The following is a 16,031-nucleotide window of genomic DNA, read 5'->3' as shown; positions in this document are numbered from 1 at the left end:
CCAACGAAAATGAACACAGAACATCACTATCTTCGAAACGTTTGGATTTCAGACAGCTGTGAAGCGACTGTTTCAAGCTTCCCAACAGCCTGGATGATGGTCACCGAATAAAAACAAAAAATGGCGATTCCGAGTTCGGTTCTCGCTGCAGGATGGATTCCATTCGTTGTCATCATCGTTGTAAGTTTACTAGATATGACAACGAATTCATTAAATAACTTCCCTTTTTATTTTTAATTGAAACTGACAATTACAAGAGACTACGTTACATGCATTTACCCTATTGTTTATCATCATGTGACATGACATCATCTTCCCAGTCCATTGCAGGTCCAGCTAATAATATGAAAGTAAACTGAAGTTACAATATTTACCACAGTAAATGCGAAGTAATGAAATAAACTAAAATATATGGTCGCATGGATCAATAATATACCCTGATATTTCTTTAGCGTTCAGCACAGTACCCTAAAGTCCCCAACCATTAGGCCTAGCGGAAAAATTTTGATTATTAACCGAGAACATAAACAGGTCGAGGAAAACCTCAAACTACCCTATTGTACGCCGATTTGGGTATGGATTTTTGACTAAAAATAGGCGAATAAACTTTTTATTTAGCTTCTTTAAATTATTTGCCCGTGTCACTTTTATTTATTTTGATTTATTCATGAAACGTCATACATTTGCGAATTTTATTAGAACATGAGAGAGTACCGAAAAAAGATGCACCAATTATGGCCTATATAGGCTATATAACAACAGTACAGTTACTACGGCAGTGACAGTTACATCATGTTTTAAGTATCCAGCACTTTCAGTAAGCATCTTTGAGTAAATTTGTTTTCTTGTCATGAATTAATGTGCCTTTCAGATTTCAAATATTACAAAAGTCACTATTTAAACAGTTTTTGGTTATATCTATTAACAAATCCATATCCCAGTTGGCGTATGTTTGGCCAGTTTGCATATTATATGCAAATTTGTGTTTTTTCTGACCTGATAAAGTACAAATGTTTTCATAGAAGGCATTCAGGTAATGTTTTATATGATGAATAACAGATCTTTAAAAAAAATCAGCAAGTGACAACAAGTTTCGTAAAGCATCTTTATAAAGAAAATATCTTTTAGAATACCCAGTAAAGTTAGTGACATGAAAAGACATCTGAAATTGACAGCTTGGCTCACATTTGTATATTTTATACAAACAGCATGGGTTATAGTGAAGCATCTTCAGGCTACATCTGTAAAATACTTAATAACTAGCAACATCAGAAAATATTTTATAAAATCACCAGAATACACCTGCAAGTTTCATTGTGATATTTGAAAAATTGGTTGAGGGAGTTGAATTTTCCTCGTCAGCAATACACCTGTGTATTGTGAATTACACTCAGGAGTAGTGTCTTAAAACTATATGTCTTTAAATACATATGTACTTAATAAAGTTAGTGACAAGAAAATATATGCTGTTGTGATTTTGTTGTTGCAGTTGGTGTTGCTATTTTCTACCATATATATAAAGTACTTTATGAGTAAACGGGACAGCACCATATCCAGTACGGTGTCAGCCATTGTAGCATTAAGTGTGATCATGTTGACTACAGCTCTCATCCCAGTTGACGTCTTCCTTGTCTCCTACATGAAAGATAGCAAAGGTCACTTCAAGGTCAGTATGTACAGGAGGTAGGATATTCAAGGTTACAATTACATGATATACTGTGATTATTTTATGTACATCTGATTTCTATGTTATTAACTATTGTCTTTTTGAAGCAATTTGTACAATAGTTGAAATAAATTGTATGAAAACCCAGTTTTAAAATGACTTTTAAGCTTGCTGATATTGATCATAGAAATTATTGAGAAAAGTTGACCAATTTGACAGTATACCAAAATTGCAAGACAATAAGTAGCATTTGTTGTGTAAAACTTGCATTGATCACTTTCTATTCAAAATGCTGTATAGTAGGTAATTTTTCCAATATCACATTACACTAACATAATTTAAAATTTTATGTGAAATAATGAGGCAAGTATGTATAAGATATCCTATTACACCAGATCACAAAAATTTGAATTTGTTAAAATATCATTGGATTGTTTTATATGAAAATCGTGAAAATTTGAGTAGTGAAAATTATCAGCTATATGGTATTATATTTTGATCATGATAATCTCAGTATGTATTTTGTGTGCTTAAGTCAAAACTTTTAAGAAAACTGACTTACACATGATTACTGTTATAGAGACAATATTTTAATCTAGTTGGTTACATGTATTATATGAATATTTGGGTGATTTTGACTTCTGAAGAATAGTGGTATGAAAAATGTAGTACGAATTCATCTGCAAATTTACAAGGTGTTCAGTATCGGATAATTTTCTGAATTCTACAACACAAATATCAAGGGTTGGAAGTGAATTTCTTTTAGATGCTTCACAATTCAGTTCATTTTGTTTTTTAATTCTGATTTAAGCGTGACTTGTAATAGTTATATTTTTTGTTTTATTTTCAGGATTGGGCAAATGACACAGAAACACGACAATCAATAGAAAATTCAGTGGCTTATGGCTATTACAGTAAGTTTTTTATTCAGTGTTCTTTAAGTAAGCAACGTCAGTTTTAAAATATGAATTTGTATCATTTCAATAAAGCAACAGACTTTCCAATGTCAAATGGCAATCTTTGCAATTTGATCCCTAGAAGGGGCTGTGTGTCATTCTCAATAAGTTGAAATCACAAACCTTCTTGTGCTGTTTATGGTTGTGTTAATGGCCATTACAATATACTCCAGTTGCTCTGGATAGCAATGTTCCCCCCACATGATGTTCAGTGAGATTACCACCATTATATTTCATTTTGAGAAGAGAGTTAATCAGCTGGGAAGGAAGTAATTATATATTTTGGAAAATGGGCCATTGTATGACGTAGATCCAATAATCCAATTAGGAATTTGGCCTATATTAGGCTCCACGGAGCCTCTGGAAGAAGCCCTGAACCCAAGAAAAAAAACACACAAAAAACAAAACAGAAAAGTTGTCGTGTTTTTTTTTGTTTTTTTGTAAAGATTCTGAGTACAATTAAGAAAGTTAACAAATAATATGTAATGAATATTATTTCTTTAATCCAGAATTCTGAAGATGATTAGGCTTGATGTTAACTGTATCTAGTGAATTCCAACATTAAATTCAAGAATTGTCTTTGAACCACAACAATGCCCTCTGAATTCATGCCATATAGGGTATTCCTATATTTTCACTTCCCAAGAATATGATGATATTGATTAATGTATTTCTTTCTTGACAGCATTGTACGGCTTGGTGACTTTCTGTCTGTTTATACTGCTTCCATTCATGTACTTCTTTTATGAGGAAAAGGATGAAGAGACCAGTGACAAGTCGGTAAGTATTTTTCTTAAGTGTCATTTGGCTTATCTTACATTTACTACGTGGTGCTTTGTCCATCATCTGTCTGTCCAGTGCAGCCATCATGTGTCTGTCCAGTACAGCATGTTTTATCTCTCCTTACATTTATGTAGTGGTGCTTTGTCCATCACCTGTCTGTCCAGTAAAGTATTTGGGCTTACTTGACACTATGTGGTTTTACATACAATGTAAAATTATTCAATTTATGTTGAAATTGTAATCGGTCATTGTAGTAAATGTTTGTTATAAAACTTTTCATTTATAGGAATTTTCACTTATAATACATTGAATTCAGTGCAATGATTTATCTATACAATATACAGTACCATCTTATTTGAAAAAATTACACTAAAAGTCATTGTTGCAATGAATGTAAAAATACTATTAAATATGCTAATGAAAACTACTTAGTAATTGAATCTCTTTATACCTGAAGGCCATTTTTCGTTTAATACTCTGGATCCTTTGCCATACAAGGTTGACTATATTGGCTATATCCATATCATGTTCTGGGACATTTAGTGTTACCCATGGCTGTTATTTTGCATTTTGTCATTAATTTATTTCTGGTCATTTGGTCTTTAATGGCACCAGTGTAAAACTGATATACAGTGTGAGTTTTGTGTGATAATTTGCAAGTTGAAGTTATGATTTGTTGTGGTAATGTATTTCCAGAAATATGACAATTTTACTTATGAATTTTTATCAAAATTTGCACAAAAATTGTAGGCACTTTGACTTACTTAAGAATAAGAAAAATACATATCTGCAGACAGAGATTCAATTTCATTTCGGATTTTTTTACCATAGATTCTACAGCATTGGCCAATATTTGATATCTGGTACGATACAGTAGTATATGTCCATTGTGAATTGTCACTAATGTCTCATTTAAATTTTAATCTTTCGTTTTTTTCAGCGATGTTGTTTAGCTTTGAAGTACACTGTAGTTTTCATCATCATTGTTGGTGTCCTTCTACTGATAGGGTAAGATGAAATACATGCTAAGGTAAATATAGAAAGGTTCCAGGTAAAGCATAGTACATGCCAGGGTAAATATAGAGATTCCGGGTATGTTGTAATACATATCAAGGTAAATATAGAGAGGTTTCAGGTAAAGCATAGTACATGTCAGGGTATGTTGTAATACATATCAAGGTAAATATAGAGAGGTTTCAGGTAAAGCATAGTACATGTCAGGGTAAATATAGAGATTCCGGGTAAGTTGTAATACATGTCAAGGTAAATATAGAGAGGTTTCAGGTAAATCATAGTACATGTCAAGGTTAATATAGAGTGATTCTGGGTAAGATGTTATGGAATGATGTTGTTGGTAGTATATAGTTTACAGTGTAAGCCCTGAACTTCTTTGGTGTATGATTGGTGACTACAAATTTAACACAATTTACATTAGAATTTGAGTCATGCATGAAAAGCTTTGAACTTATGCAGTTCTTGAAAAGAGAACTTTCTCATAATGTTTTCACATAAATTTCAGGGCATTTGTTCCTACCAAGAATCCTCCAAACCCTAATGCTACTGACTACCAGAAGATTGAAGCACTGTTCGCTGACCTGACAACAAATGGTAAATACAGTTTGTTATTTGGATGACCTCCATAAAACCATCATTTACACATTTCAGTTTACTGAGATTTATCACATATACAAAAGTTGCCAGTAAGCTATATACAAAGATGTTTTCAAGTTAAAGATAATGAAATTAGTATTTGTACATTGTACGTGATATTTAGCTCTCTCTGTATTGCTGCAAATCAACACCCTTTGTTTCATGTACATGGTGATTTACCAATTGATTCAAGCTTATTCTTGTCAAGATACTGGGAAGTAAAAGTTCGATAAGTCATGTTCAGACTTCAGAATTACTAGATATATAATTCCTGCACAATTTAGAGACATCCAGATGATCAGTTGTAATCTAAAAGTGATAAGTAACAGAACTTACTCCAATGAATCAAGTATGAAAAATCAGTTACTTGTATGGTATTATTGCCTGTTTGATTTCTCCTTATCCTCCACCTTAATCATCACTCCTGATGGATTTCTAGTCTCATCCTCCACCTTAATCATCTTTCCTGATGGAGCTTTAGTCTCATCCTCCACCTTAATCACCTCTCCTGATGGAGTTGTAGTCTCATCGTCCACCTTAATCATCTCTCCTGATGGAGCTTTAGTCTCATCCTCCACTTTAATCACCTCTCCTGATGGAGTTGTAGTCTCATCCTCCACCTTAATCACCTCTCCTGATGGATTTCTAGTCTCATCCTCCACCTTAATCACCACTCCTGATGGATTTCTAGTCTCATCCTCCACCTTAATCACCTCTCCTGATGGATTTCTAGTCTCATCCTCCACCTTAATCACCACTCCTGATGGATTTCTAGTCTCATCCTCCACCTTAATCACCACTCCTGATGGATTTCTAGTCTCATCCTCCACCTTAATCACCTCTCCTGATGGATTTCTAGTCGCATCCTCCACCTTAATCACCTCTCCTGATGGATTTCTAGTCTCATCCTCCACCTTAATCATCTCTCCTGATGGAGTTGTAGTCTCATCCTCCACCTTAATCACCTCTCCTGATGGATTTCTAGTCTCATCCTCCACCTTAATCACCTCTCCTGATGGATTTCTAGTCTCATCCTCCACCTTAATCACCTCTCCTGATGGAGCTTTAGTCTCATCCTCCACTTTAATCACCTCTCCTGATGGAGTTGTAGTCTCATCCTCCACCTCAATCACCTCTGCTGATGGATTTCTAGTCTCATCCTCCACCTTAATCACCTCTCCTGATGGATTTCTAGTCTCATCCTCCACCTTAATCACCTCTCCTGATGGAGCTTTAGTCTCATCCTCCACCTTAATCACCACTCCTGATGGAGTTGTAGTCTCATCCTCCACCTTAATCACCACTCCTGATGGAGCTTTAGTCTCATCCTCCACCTTAATCACCTCTCCTGATGGATTTCTAGTCTCATCCTCCACCTTAATCACCACTCCTGATCTCTCATCCTCCACCTTAATCACCTCTCCTGATGGATTTCTAGTCTCATCCTCCACCTTAATCACCACTCCTGATGGAGTTGTAGTCTCATCCTCCACCTTAATCACCACTCCTGATGGAGTTGTAGTCTCATCCTCCACCTTAATCACCACTCCTGATGGAGTTGTAGTCTCATCCTCCACCTTAATCACCACTCCTGATGGATAGTCTTCTAGTGATGGAGTTCTAGTCATCCTCCACCTTAATCACCACTCCTGATGGATTTCTAGTCTCATCCTCCACCTTAATCACCACTCCTGATGGATTTCTAGTCTCATCCTCCACCTTAATCACCACTCCTGATGGATTTCTAGTCTCATCCTCCACCTTAATCACCTCTCCTGATGGATTTCTAGTCTCATCCTCCACCTTAATCACCACTCCTGATGGATTTCTAGTCTCATCCTCCACCTTAATCACCTCTCCTGATGGATTTCTAGTCTCATCCTCCACCTTAATCACCTCTCCTGATGGAGTTGTAGTCTCATCCTCCACCTTAATCATCTCTCCTGATGGAGTTGTAGTCTCATCCTCCACCTTAATCACCACTCCTGATGGATTTCTAGTCTCATCCTCCACCTTAATCACCACTCCTGATGGATTTCTAGTCTCATCCTCCACCTTAATCACCTCTCCTGATGGAGCTTTAATCTCATCCTCCACCTTAATCACCTCTCCTGATGGAGTTGTAGTCTCATCCTCCACCTTAATCACCTCTCCTGATGGAGTTTTAGTCTCATCCTCCACCTTAATCACCTCTCCTGATGGAGTTGTAGTCTCATCCTCCACCTTAATCACCTCTCCTGATGGAGTTGTAGTCTCATCCTCCACCTTAATCATCACTCCTGATGGAGTTTTAGTCTCATCCTCCACCTTAATCACCTCTCCTGATGGAGTTGTAGTCTCATCCTCCACCTTAATCACCTCTCCTGATGGATTTCTAGTCGCATCCTCCACCTCAATCACCTCTGCTGATGGATTTCTAGTCTCATCCTCCACCTTAATAACCACTCCTGATGGAGTTGTAGTCTCGTCCTCCACCTTAATCACCACTCCTGATGGAGTTTTAGTCTCATCCTCCGCCTTAATCATCTCTCCTGATGGAGCTTTAGTCAGCATTATAAATAGAGTTCTACAGTGTAAATGATAAAAATAAGGTCAATCTTGATTTTTGCAGTATAAAATTTGTTTCAGATTTGACTGCTTGTTGATTAAAGGACTTTAATCAGTTGACTCCTATGACAGATTATAACTTCATTTAATTATAAATTATGATGTGAAATCAATTCCAAACAGCAGTATTACATATATGGTTTTATAATATCATGCAATAGACACTTGTTGGATTCCTATAGATATATTAAGAAAAAGAAACTTTATCTAATCACAGATATTTCACTACCTGTATCTTTTTCTGTACATTTAGATGGTGAAGATGCCTTGTCTTTTGTCATCAGTATAATTAGCCTGTTGGGAATGTGTGCCCTCGTCACTTACACAGTAAGTCAGTATAACCAGTCTGTGGGAATGTGTGATCACCTACACAGTTAGTCAGTGTAACCAGTCTGTGGGAATGTGTGATTAACAACATATTTAACCTTACATCATTTTTTTTGTCAAATGATACATTTATATGTATTGACTTACACTGAGCTCTAACCTCAAACAATGTTTAATTTGAGGTGATGTCATTAAATTTGTTTGATATCTCAGCCATTATTAAACATAAACAAAATTGTGAATGTCTTTTTTTCTGTATTAGGCTTATGGTATGTCTGCTTTGCCTATGGGTCTGATTAAAGGAAGAAGAGGTGCAAAATCAGAGAGAATGACTGTGCAATCTGAGCGGTCTTCTGCTCAATCAAGGATACAGTCGCTCAAAGACAAGGTGGGTACCCTGTGTCTAAGGACGATATATTAGCAGGAAAAACCTTCTTAGTCATTATAAAATGTCAAGGTCTTTGTAAGGAACACATGAAAAGGGAAAAATGAGAACATCCGTGGTGACATCAACAATTTTAAGATCACGAAGTCTTGCAGGGAAAGACAAATTGTAGATAATGAATGTCTGCTTAATTTTAAAATTATTTTACAATTCCTTATTTCCTTTAGATTTAGTTACAGCTTTGTTTGGTTTTTAGACTTAGTTAATCAGTCATGTTGTATTTTCTGTCTCCAGTATTCCGGTAGGTCTATGTCATCACGGCGACGGAATGATCTTTCTAATATGGAAGAATCGGAACGTCTGATGGAGAGGAGAGAAAAGCACCTGGTTGCTAATGAGACCAGCATACTTCAGCGATGTCTGGTGGTTCTCCGCCCGTTCGAGGTTATTTTTGGGATACTCTTCTTCCTTGTCACACTGCTGATCTTTGTGTCCCTGCTGCTGACAAAGTGAGTTGAGGATTGGTGTTAATTTCAGATTAATCCCATATCATTGTTAAAAATCTGTCATGCTCTTGGAAGTGTATTAAGGAATTGATTTGTCAATTATTTTATTAGTCTTCTATCAGTTAATCAACCGTTTTATCCAACATTCAGTGGTCTAACAAATTATGTATTCAATTATCAAATTATTGGTTTGGTTTTATTTAAGTTCAGTTGGGTAATAGAAGAAACACCATAACACCTATTGTGATAATATATTACCTTTTGAAACAATGAGACATGCAGTGAAATGCAGTAGGTTGTTCACTCTCGTCTTAAGCCTGAAATGCTAATTTTTCTGAATCTTAATGAGTCAAAATAAGAATATGATACTAAATGCTTTGCAAATGAGTAAATGAATTACTTCATAAGAAATTACATTAGAAGTTTTCATTCGAAATGAAAATGTAACAATAAAATCCTGTAATGCAAATTGGTTCAATGGAAATCATTGGGTACTTTTAGCCACAAATTCATATATCTACTGTATTAATTAGTACATTCATACAGCTGTAATTATCCATGAAATCAAATGTCAAAGAAATAGTGATTTTTTTTCTTTTGAAAAACCACTGAAATTGAGCCCCATGAAAATATACAATTTTATAGTATGAAATAGGATTTTGTAATAAGTCTGGTCTGTTAAGCACAGTATCTGACGTTCACATACATTTTACAATGTTGCAGCATAGACAAGGCTCTCCATAGTCTTGGATACAAGTTTGGGTATGCCCTTCCTCATCGAACTCTTCCTAATCCAGTAGATATGGTACTGGTGTTTTGTCAGAAAGTAAGTGCTATACAAAGAAGTTTGTAATGAAACAATACAGAAAGTTATAAATGGTTCATGAGATACCTCACCGATTCTTAAAACTGTTTTTACGTCATTGATCATGAATAGTAATATCAGTACTGTAATTGAAAGTTTCCTGCAGATATCAAATATAACACAAAAGTTCCAGACTATAAATTATCTGAAAAATGTACACCAAGGACCATTCCTTTGCATATGATGCAGGTGTAAATAAAGCCAACGATACATACTATTGTAACTGTAGAAATAAGCCTTATAAAAGCAGTGTTCCCCACCTCTGCTACAGATTTATTTCATGAAGATTTTGATGTTTTGGTTCTGTTGTCAGGTGTTCCCGCTGGACTATATCATGTTCTCTCTGCTGGTGGTCTACCTTGTGTTCTGCTCCATGTCTGGTGTCCGCAACATAGGCATCTGGTTCTTCTGGCTCAGAGTAATTTTACATACTTAACGGTTTCCCATGGAAGAAGAAACATAAATGATGTTTTTGTTAATAGGACAAGATGAGATATCAAATCTATAGACATCACTGTGTTGATTATCTGTAATGTATTTCTAATAAAAGTGCTTTGGTAAAAGCTGAAAAATTCACAATTTCTGATCTTAAATAAGTATTTTAGTGGTAACAACCACTTCTAGGTGAACTCTGATAACTTGTCTGGTAATTGTTCTTTCTGATAACCAGTATAGTAAATGTACTTTTTGAAAACCAGTATAGATTTTAATCTTTAGTCTTCAATTTATGGCTAAGAGTTTATTGAGTGTTATTTTCTCGTAACAGCTATAGTAAGTTTTCTTTATGAACCTGTTTCCTTAATTACAGATGTATAAGATCCGTCCACGGAGAACCCGTCCCCAGGGGATACTGATGCTGTGCATGATTCTCATGTTTATCATGTCTGCCATCAACATCATAATTTATGAGCTCACTCCCCAATACTCTAGCTTTGGTAGTCAGAGATACACAGTAAGTATTATTTAATCTCAGTCATGACCTCACTCCCCAATACTCTAACTTTAGTAGTCAGAGATACACAGTAAGTATTATTTAATCTCAGTCATGCCCTCACTCTCCAATACTCTAGCTTTAGTAGTCAGAGATACACAGTAAGTATTATTTAATCTCAGTCATGCCCTCACTCCCCAATACTCTAGCTTTAGTAGTCAGAGATACACAGTAAGTATTATTTAATCACTTCCCAATATTCAAGCTTTGGTAGTCAGAGATATGCAGTAAGTATAACCTACATTCTGTCCTGAACTCACTTCCCAATATTCAAGTTTGGTAGTCAGAGATACACAGTAAGTATTATTTAATCTCAGTCATGCCCTCACTCCCCAATATTCCAACTTTGGTAGTCAGAGATACACAGTAAGTATAACCTATATTCTGTCCTGAACTCACTTCCCAATATTCAAGCTTTGGTAGTCAGAGATACACAGTAAGTATTATCAGTTAGCTTTCCAAATCTTTCAACCATCCCTTCCAGCAAAATTTCTACTCAGTAGATTAGAAAGTGTTTGGATTTTCAGTCAGCTGGTGAGATATGATATGACAGAGAAAGCCTGAGCTCAAAATGTTGAATTATTTTTCAAGAGGTTAAAAAGGTTTTTAGTTTATCTATGTATATATTTTGCAGTATATGATTTTATTTTGTAAAAACATGCTATATGATACAAAAACTGATGAAAAAAGATAATTTTTCATCCTGTGTACACATGTGTATTTTAAAATTCTTGATTGGGGTAAAGCAAATGTTTCATCTTACTTGCCTAGTATGGCAAGTATATCAATATGCACTGTCATTGTTTTTTTCTTTGAAATGTAAACAAGTTACATGGTATGAAACTCAATTAAAATGAAATTTATTCTTCGTAGGTGCAAACCAACGGTACAAGTGATGGCAAATTGGAAATATGCTCCACTGATGCACGTATGTATAAACACTGTTCAGTAAGGATTTGTATGGTTACAGTGCCATTAAGTTAGTATTGAATGCTCTATTGAACTGTTTTTATAGGAACCTATTTTGGATGAAATTCGTTATTGTTTTTTACTAATAGTTATTAATCCACCAACATTTATTTATGACAGTCATTATGGTACCTTAAGTAATCTAGCTTTCCACCTGTCTGTCCGTCCATCAGCATGCTCTTTGCCAGAAATTTCCTCTGAATACAGAAGACCAACCCCTCATGATTCACTTGTTTAAAGTTTATACATTGATATGTAGATGTGCAAAAGAGTCTTTTTGAGTCCATTCAATATTCCTGAGATCATTGGGTCAAAGGTTAAATTTGAATTTTGAATTTTTAGGTCATCTGACCGAAGGGTCTGATGATTTATTGTTATCGCCTTTTGTCCTGCGTCGTCCGTCATACATTGTCCGTCGTAAACATTTTCAACTTCTTCTCAAGGTCTACATGTCTCATTGAGCTGAAACTTAACTGAAATGATTGTGACATGATCCTGACCAAAGTTTGTTAATTCGGGTTTGTCCGAAATCCAACATGGCCGCCATGGCTGCCATCTTGAAAACACTTTTTCGACTTTTTCTCAAGTTCAAAATTTGAAATCTCATATTTTATGTCAGATAACTGTTAAGACCCATGGGCCTCTTGTTTTTTGTTATGTTCATATTTTGTTATGACATTACAAATTAAAATTGGTTTACATTTAACAGACTGATAAAATGTAAAGGCTCATTATTTGAAGAGTACATGTGTTAACTATGGTATCAGGTATTATGATGCAAAGATGGATAAAGATAAAGCTATCAGAACTAACGTTTACTTACCTTTACTGCATGAAATAAATAAAGAAAATTGTAATGATGATGTTTTTCAGGCTGTGGCTTTGCAAATCCAGAAAGCGGCCATTTTAGAGATGGAAGTTAATTTGCAAAGTATTTATTAAATAGTACATTGTAACTGTGTTGTCCAAATCAAATTTTGTACGTAAATCTGTGATGTATAAAGATTGTGAATTCTTACAGATAATTCCAGCTGTGTGATCTCTCGGATGGCTCTTCTACTTACCCGATTCTTCTATAAGATGTGGTTCTTTGGAGCTGCCTACTACTGGACAACCTGGGTGTTCCTGGGAGTAAGTACATTTAATTCAATGATTCTGTAGGGAAACATATAGTAGAAAACAAGAGGTGTTTCTGGGAGTAAATCATGACAGTTACGTGAAATACATCCATAGTTCTTTGTAGAAAAGTTTAATAGAGAACATGGTTGTTTGGAAGACTATTTCATTTCTTTAAATCAGCTTTTGACTGAATGCATTCATCATTCTGTACTCATTTGTATCATTATGATATCTTGGGTGTTAATTGACACTCCATGGTGTATAATTACATCACACTCCATAGGATCCGATATCGAGGTGTAACATTACACTCCATAGGATCTGATATTTAGGTGTAACATTACACTCCATAGGATCTGATATCTAGGTGTTAATTAACACTCCATAGGATCTGATATCTAGGTGTAACATTACACTCCATAGGATCTGATATCTAGATGTTAATTAACACTCCATAGGATCCGATATCTAGATGTTAATTAACACTCCATAGGATCTGATATATAGGTGTTAATTAACACTTCATAGGATCTGATATCTAGGTGTAACATTACACTCCATTGGATCTGATATCTACGTGTTAATTAACACTGCATAGGATCTGATATCTAGGTGTTAATTAACACTCCATAGGATCTGATATCTAGATGTTAATTAATACTCCATGGGATCTAATATCTACGTGTTAATTAACACTGCATAGGATCTGATATCTAGGTGTTAATTAACACTCCATAGGATCTGATATCTACGTGTTAATTAACACTCCATAGGATCTGATATCTATGTGTTAATTAACACTCCATAGGATCTGATATCTATGTGTAACATTACACTCCATAAGATCTGATATCTATGTGTTACATAACACTCCATAGGATCTGATATCATTGTGTAACATTACACTCCATAGGATCTGATATCTATGTGTAACATTACACTCCATATGATCTGATATCTAGGTGTAACATTACACTCCATATGATCTGATATCTATGTGTTACATTACACTCCATTGGATCTGATATCTAGGTGTAACATTACACTCCATAGGATCTGATATCTAGGTGTAACATTACACTCCAAAGGATCTGATACCTAGGTGTTACATTACACTGCATAGGATCTGATATCTATGTGTTACATTACACTCCATTGGATCTGATATCTAGGTGTAACATTACACTCCATAGGATCTGATATCTAGGTGTAACATTACACTCCATAGGATCTGATATCTAGGTGTTACATTACACTGCATAGGATCTGATATCTAGGTGTAACATTACACTTCATAGGATCTGATATCTAGGTGTTACATAACACTCCATAGGATCTGATATCTACGTGTAACATTACACTCCATAGGATCTGATATCTATGTGTTACATAACACTCCATAGGATCTGATATCATTGTGTAACATTACACTCCATAGGATCTGATATCTATGTGTAACATTACACTCCATATGATCTGATATCTAGGTGTAACATTACACTCCATAGGATCTGATATCTAGGTGTAACATTACACTCCAAAGGGTCTGATATCTAGGTGTAACATTACACTCCATAGGATCTGATATCTAGATGTTAATTAACACTCCATAGGATCTGATATCTAGGTGTTAAGTAACACTCCTTAGGATCTGATATCTAGATGTTAATTAACACTCCATAGGATCTGATATCTAGGTGTTAAGTAACACTCCATAGGATCTGATATCTAGGTGGTAAGTAACACTCCAGAGGGTCTGATATCTTTGTGTTACAATACACTGAATTTGTCTGATATTATTTACAGATCATACTTGTTGGTTTCCTGGTCGCTTTTATCAAGAAGAGGAAGTCTGCAATAGATGGAGAAGTAGATGAAGATGATTTTGATGACAGTGATGATGATATGATACAGCCTTGATTTCCAACAGGACATTTTGCATTTTGTGATATTTGTGTGTATTTATAGTAAAATGTTGTCAGTGTTAACTTATATCCATGTTTGATTAAATTTGATTGTAAGGAATTGCAGCCATGACTTCTAGAATATCTTGCATAGTGTGAAGTAAGACTTCAGAACAAAATTTTCATTCAGTCTATCTTTTCCTTTTACATCAGATTATCTTTGACAGTGTTACCTGCTCATAATAGCATGTACAACTTGTTTAATTGTCAGTACGAGAGTGTATGTACAAGTGAGTGATATGTATATATTTTGTACTATAGACAAATTCATGATCATGGAATCTGTAAATAAACAGAAATTGAAGTAGAAATTAAGTGCTTGACATAATAGATATATATTGTATATAAAGGCTGAACAAAAAATAAAGTGACTTAACTGAAATCTGATGTGTTCTTGTAGGAGTTAAACAAATCTCAGGTTGCTGCAGACTTATAATGTACACCAAGTATGATATGAAATATATATATAGCATTTATATATTATTCTTAACATGCAGGTTCAATAATCTTATTTGTTCCATAAGTGAAATCTTTTAAGTAAATGTTGAGGTATCTCATCACAATGCATTCGGGAATGGAAATAATAAAGAGTATATTCCTTTTGGTTGTTAGCATCAAAGGCATAAATCATCGAAATATTGATAATCCTGTAAATGAAATGTTGTGATAGGATCTTGACAAGTGAACATAGCCCGTATATGGGTATCATAAGAAACTTCAAATATTTGTTCTGACCCCAGGGCTGAGAATTTGTGCCAAGCCCCTTTGGTTAACACAGAATAAAAGACTAAAACTGATGATTTATATAAAAAAATGAATATTTATTTCTCAGAAAACTTTCCTAAATAATTTATGACATTCTTGTATTTTGTATGATATGTTGCAGATAATTTATTTTCACACACATTTAGAAATTCTATCACAGTTCAATATGTCATTCTCAGTGTTGGTCCTCCAGTCATGGGCCCATAGGTTGAAAGTCACTTTATGTCTCCCCAGACAGGTTTATCTCCCTTTGAGGACTGCTACTTGTACCAGCCTCAAAATCACTTGATATATGGATGAAGGAGATTGAAAATCGAAATTGCTGAGGACAGATCAGAGACACACTCTTCCACACAATGTCCACTAACAATCCCTTATCAAAGTATAACCTCAGTGCTCGTTCACATCTCTTCTGTAGTCTAACTTCTAACAATAAATAAGATGAACTACAACTGTCTCTATAATGTATATATATTAT

At 35.0% G+C, this 16,031-nt stretch overlaps 1 protein-coding gene across 1 annotated transcript; it reads left to right on the top strand.

Moving 5' to 3' along the window:
• Positions 1 to 99: 99 nt before the first annotated feature.
• On the top strand, positions 100 to 15,170 carry LOC132561703 (probable lysosomal cobalamin transporter). The gene is made up of 15 exons (XM_060226405.1): positions 100 to 180; positions 1,490 to 1,666; positions 2,517 to 2,580; positions 3,308 to 3,402; positions 4,346 to 4,413; positions 4,925 to 5,013; positions 7,916 to 7,989; positions 8,252 to 8,377; positions 8,669 to 8,883; positions 9,604 to 9,706; positions 10,059 to 10,163; positions 10,554 to 10,697; positions 11,610 to 11,664; positions 12,727 to 12,836; positions 14,631 to 15,170. The coding sequence occupies exons 1-15, from the start codon at positions 121 to 123 to the stop codon at positions 14,742 to 14,744; spliced, it is 1,599 nt and encodes a 532-aa protein (XP_060082388.1). The 5' UTR covers positions 100 to 120; the 3' UTR covers positions 14,745 to 15,170.
• The last annotated feature ends 861 nt before the right edge of the window (positions 15,171 to 16,031 follow it).

Source organism: Ylistrum balloti, unplaced genomic scaffold, assembly GCF_031769215.1.
Source record: "Ylistrum balloti isolate Yb309-2 unplaced genomic scaffold, AGI_CSIRO_Ybal_v1 Utg369668, whole genome shotgun sequence".
NCBI classification, from domain to species: domain Eukaryota; kingdom Metazoa; phylum Mollusca; class Bivalvia; order Pectinida; family Pectinidae; genus Ylistrum; species Ylistrum balloti.
This window is presented reverse-complemented; position numbering and strand designations above follow the sequence as displayed.

Excerpts from the sequence above, each read along its gene's own strand:
- LOC132561703 (XM_060226405.1), top strand. The coding sequence starts at position 121 with ATGGCGATTCCGAGTTCGGTTCTCGCTGCAGGATGGATTCCATTCGTT. Across the intron at positions 2,581-3,307 it reads AGTGGCTTATGGCTATTACA|CATTGTACGGCTTGGTGACT; the intron begins GTAAGTTTTTTA and ends CTTTCTTGACAG. Across the intron at positions 10,164-10,553 it reads TCTGGTTCTTCTGGCTCAGA|ATGTATAAGATCCGTCCACG; the intron begins GTAATTTTACAT and ends CCTTAATTACAG.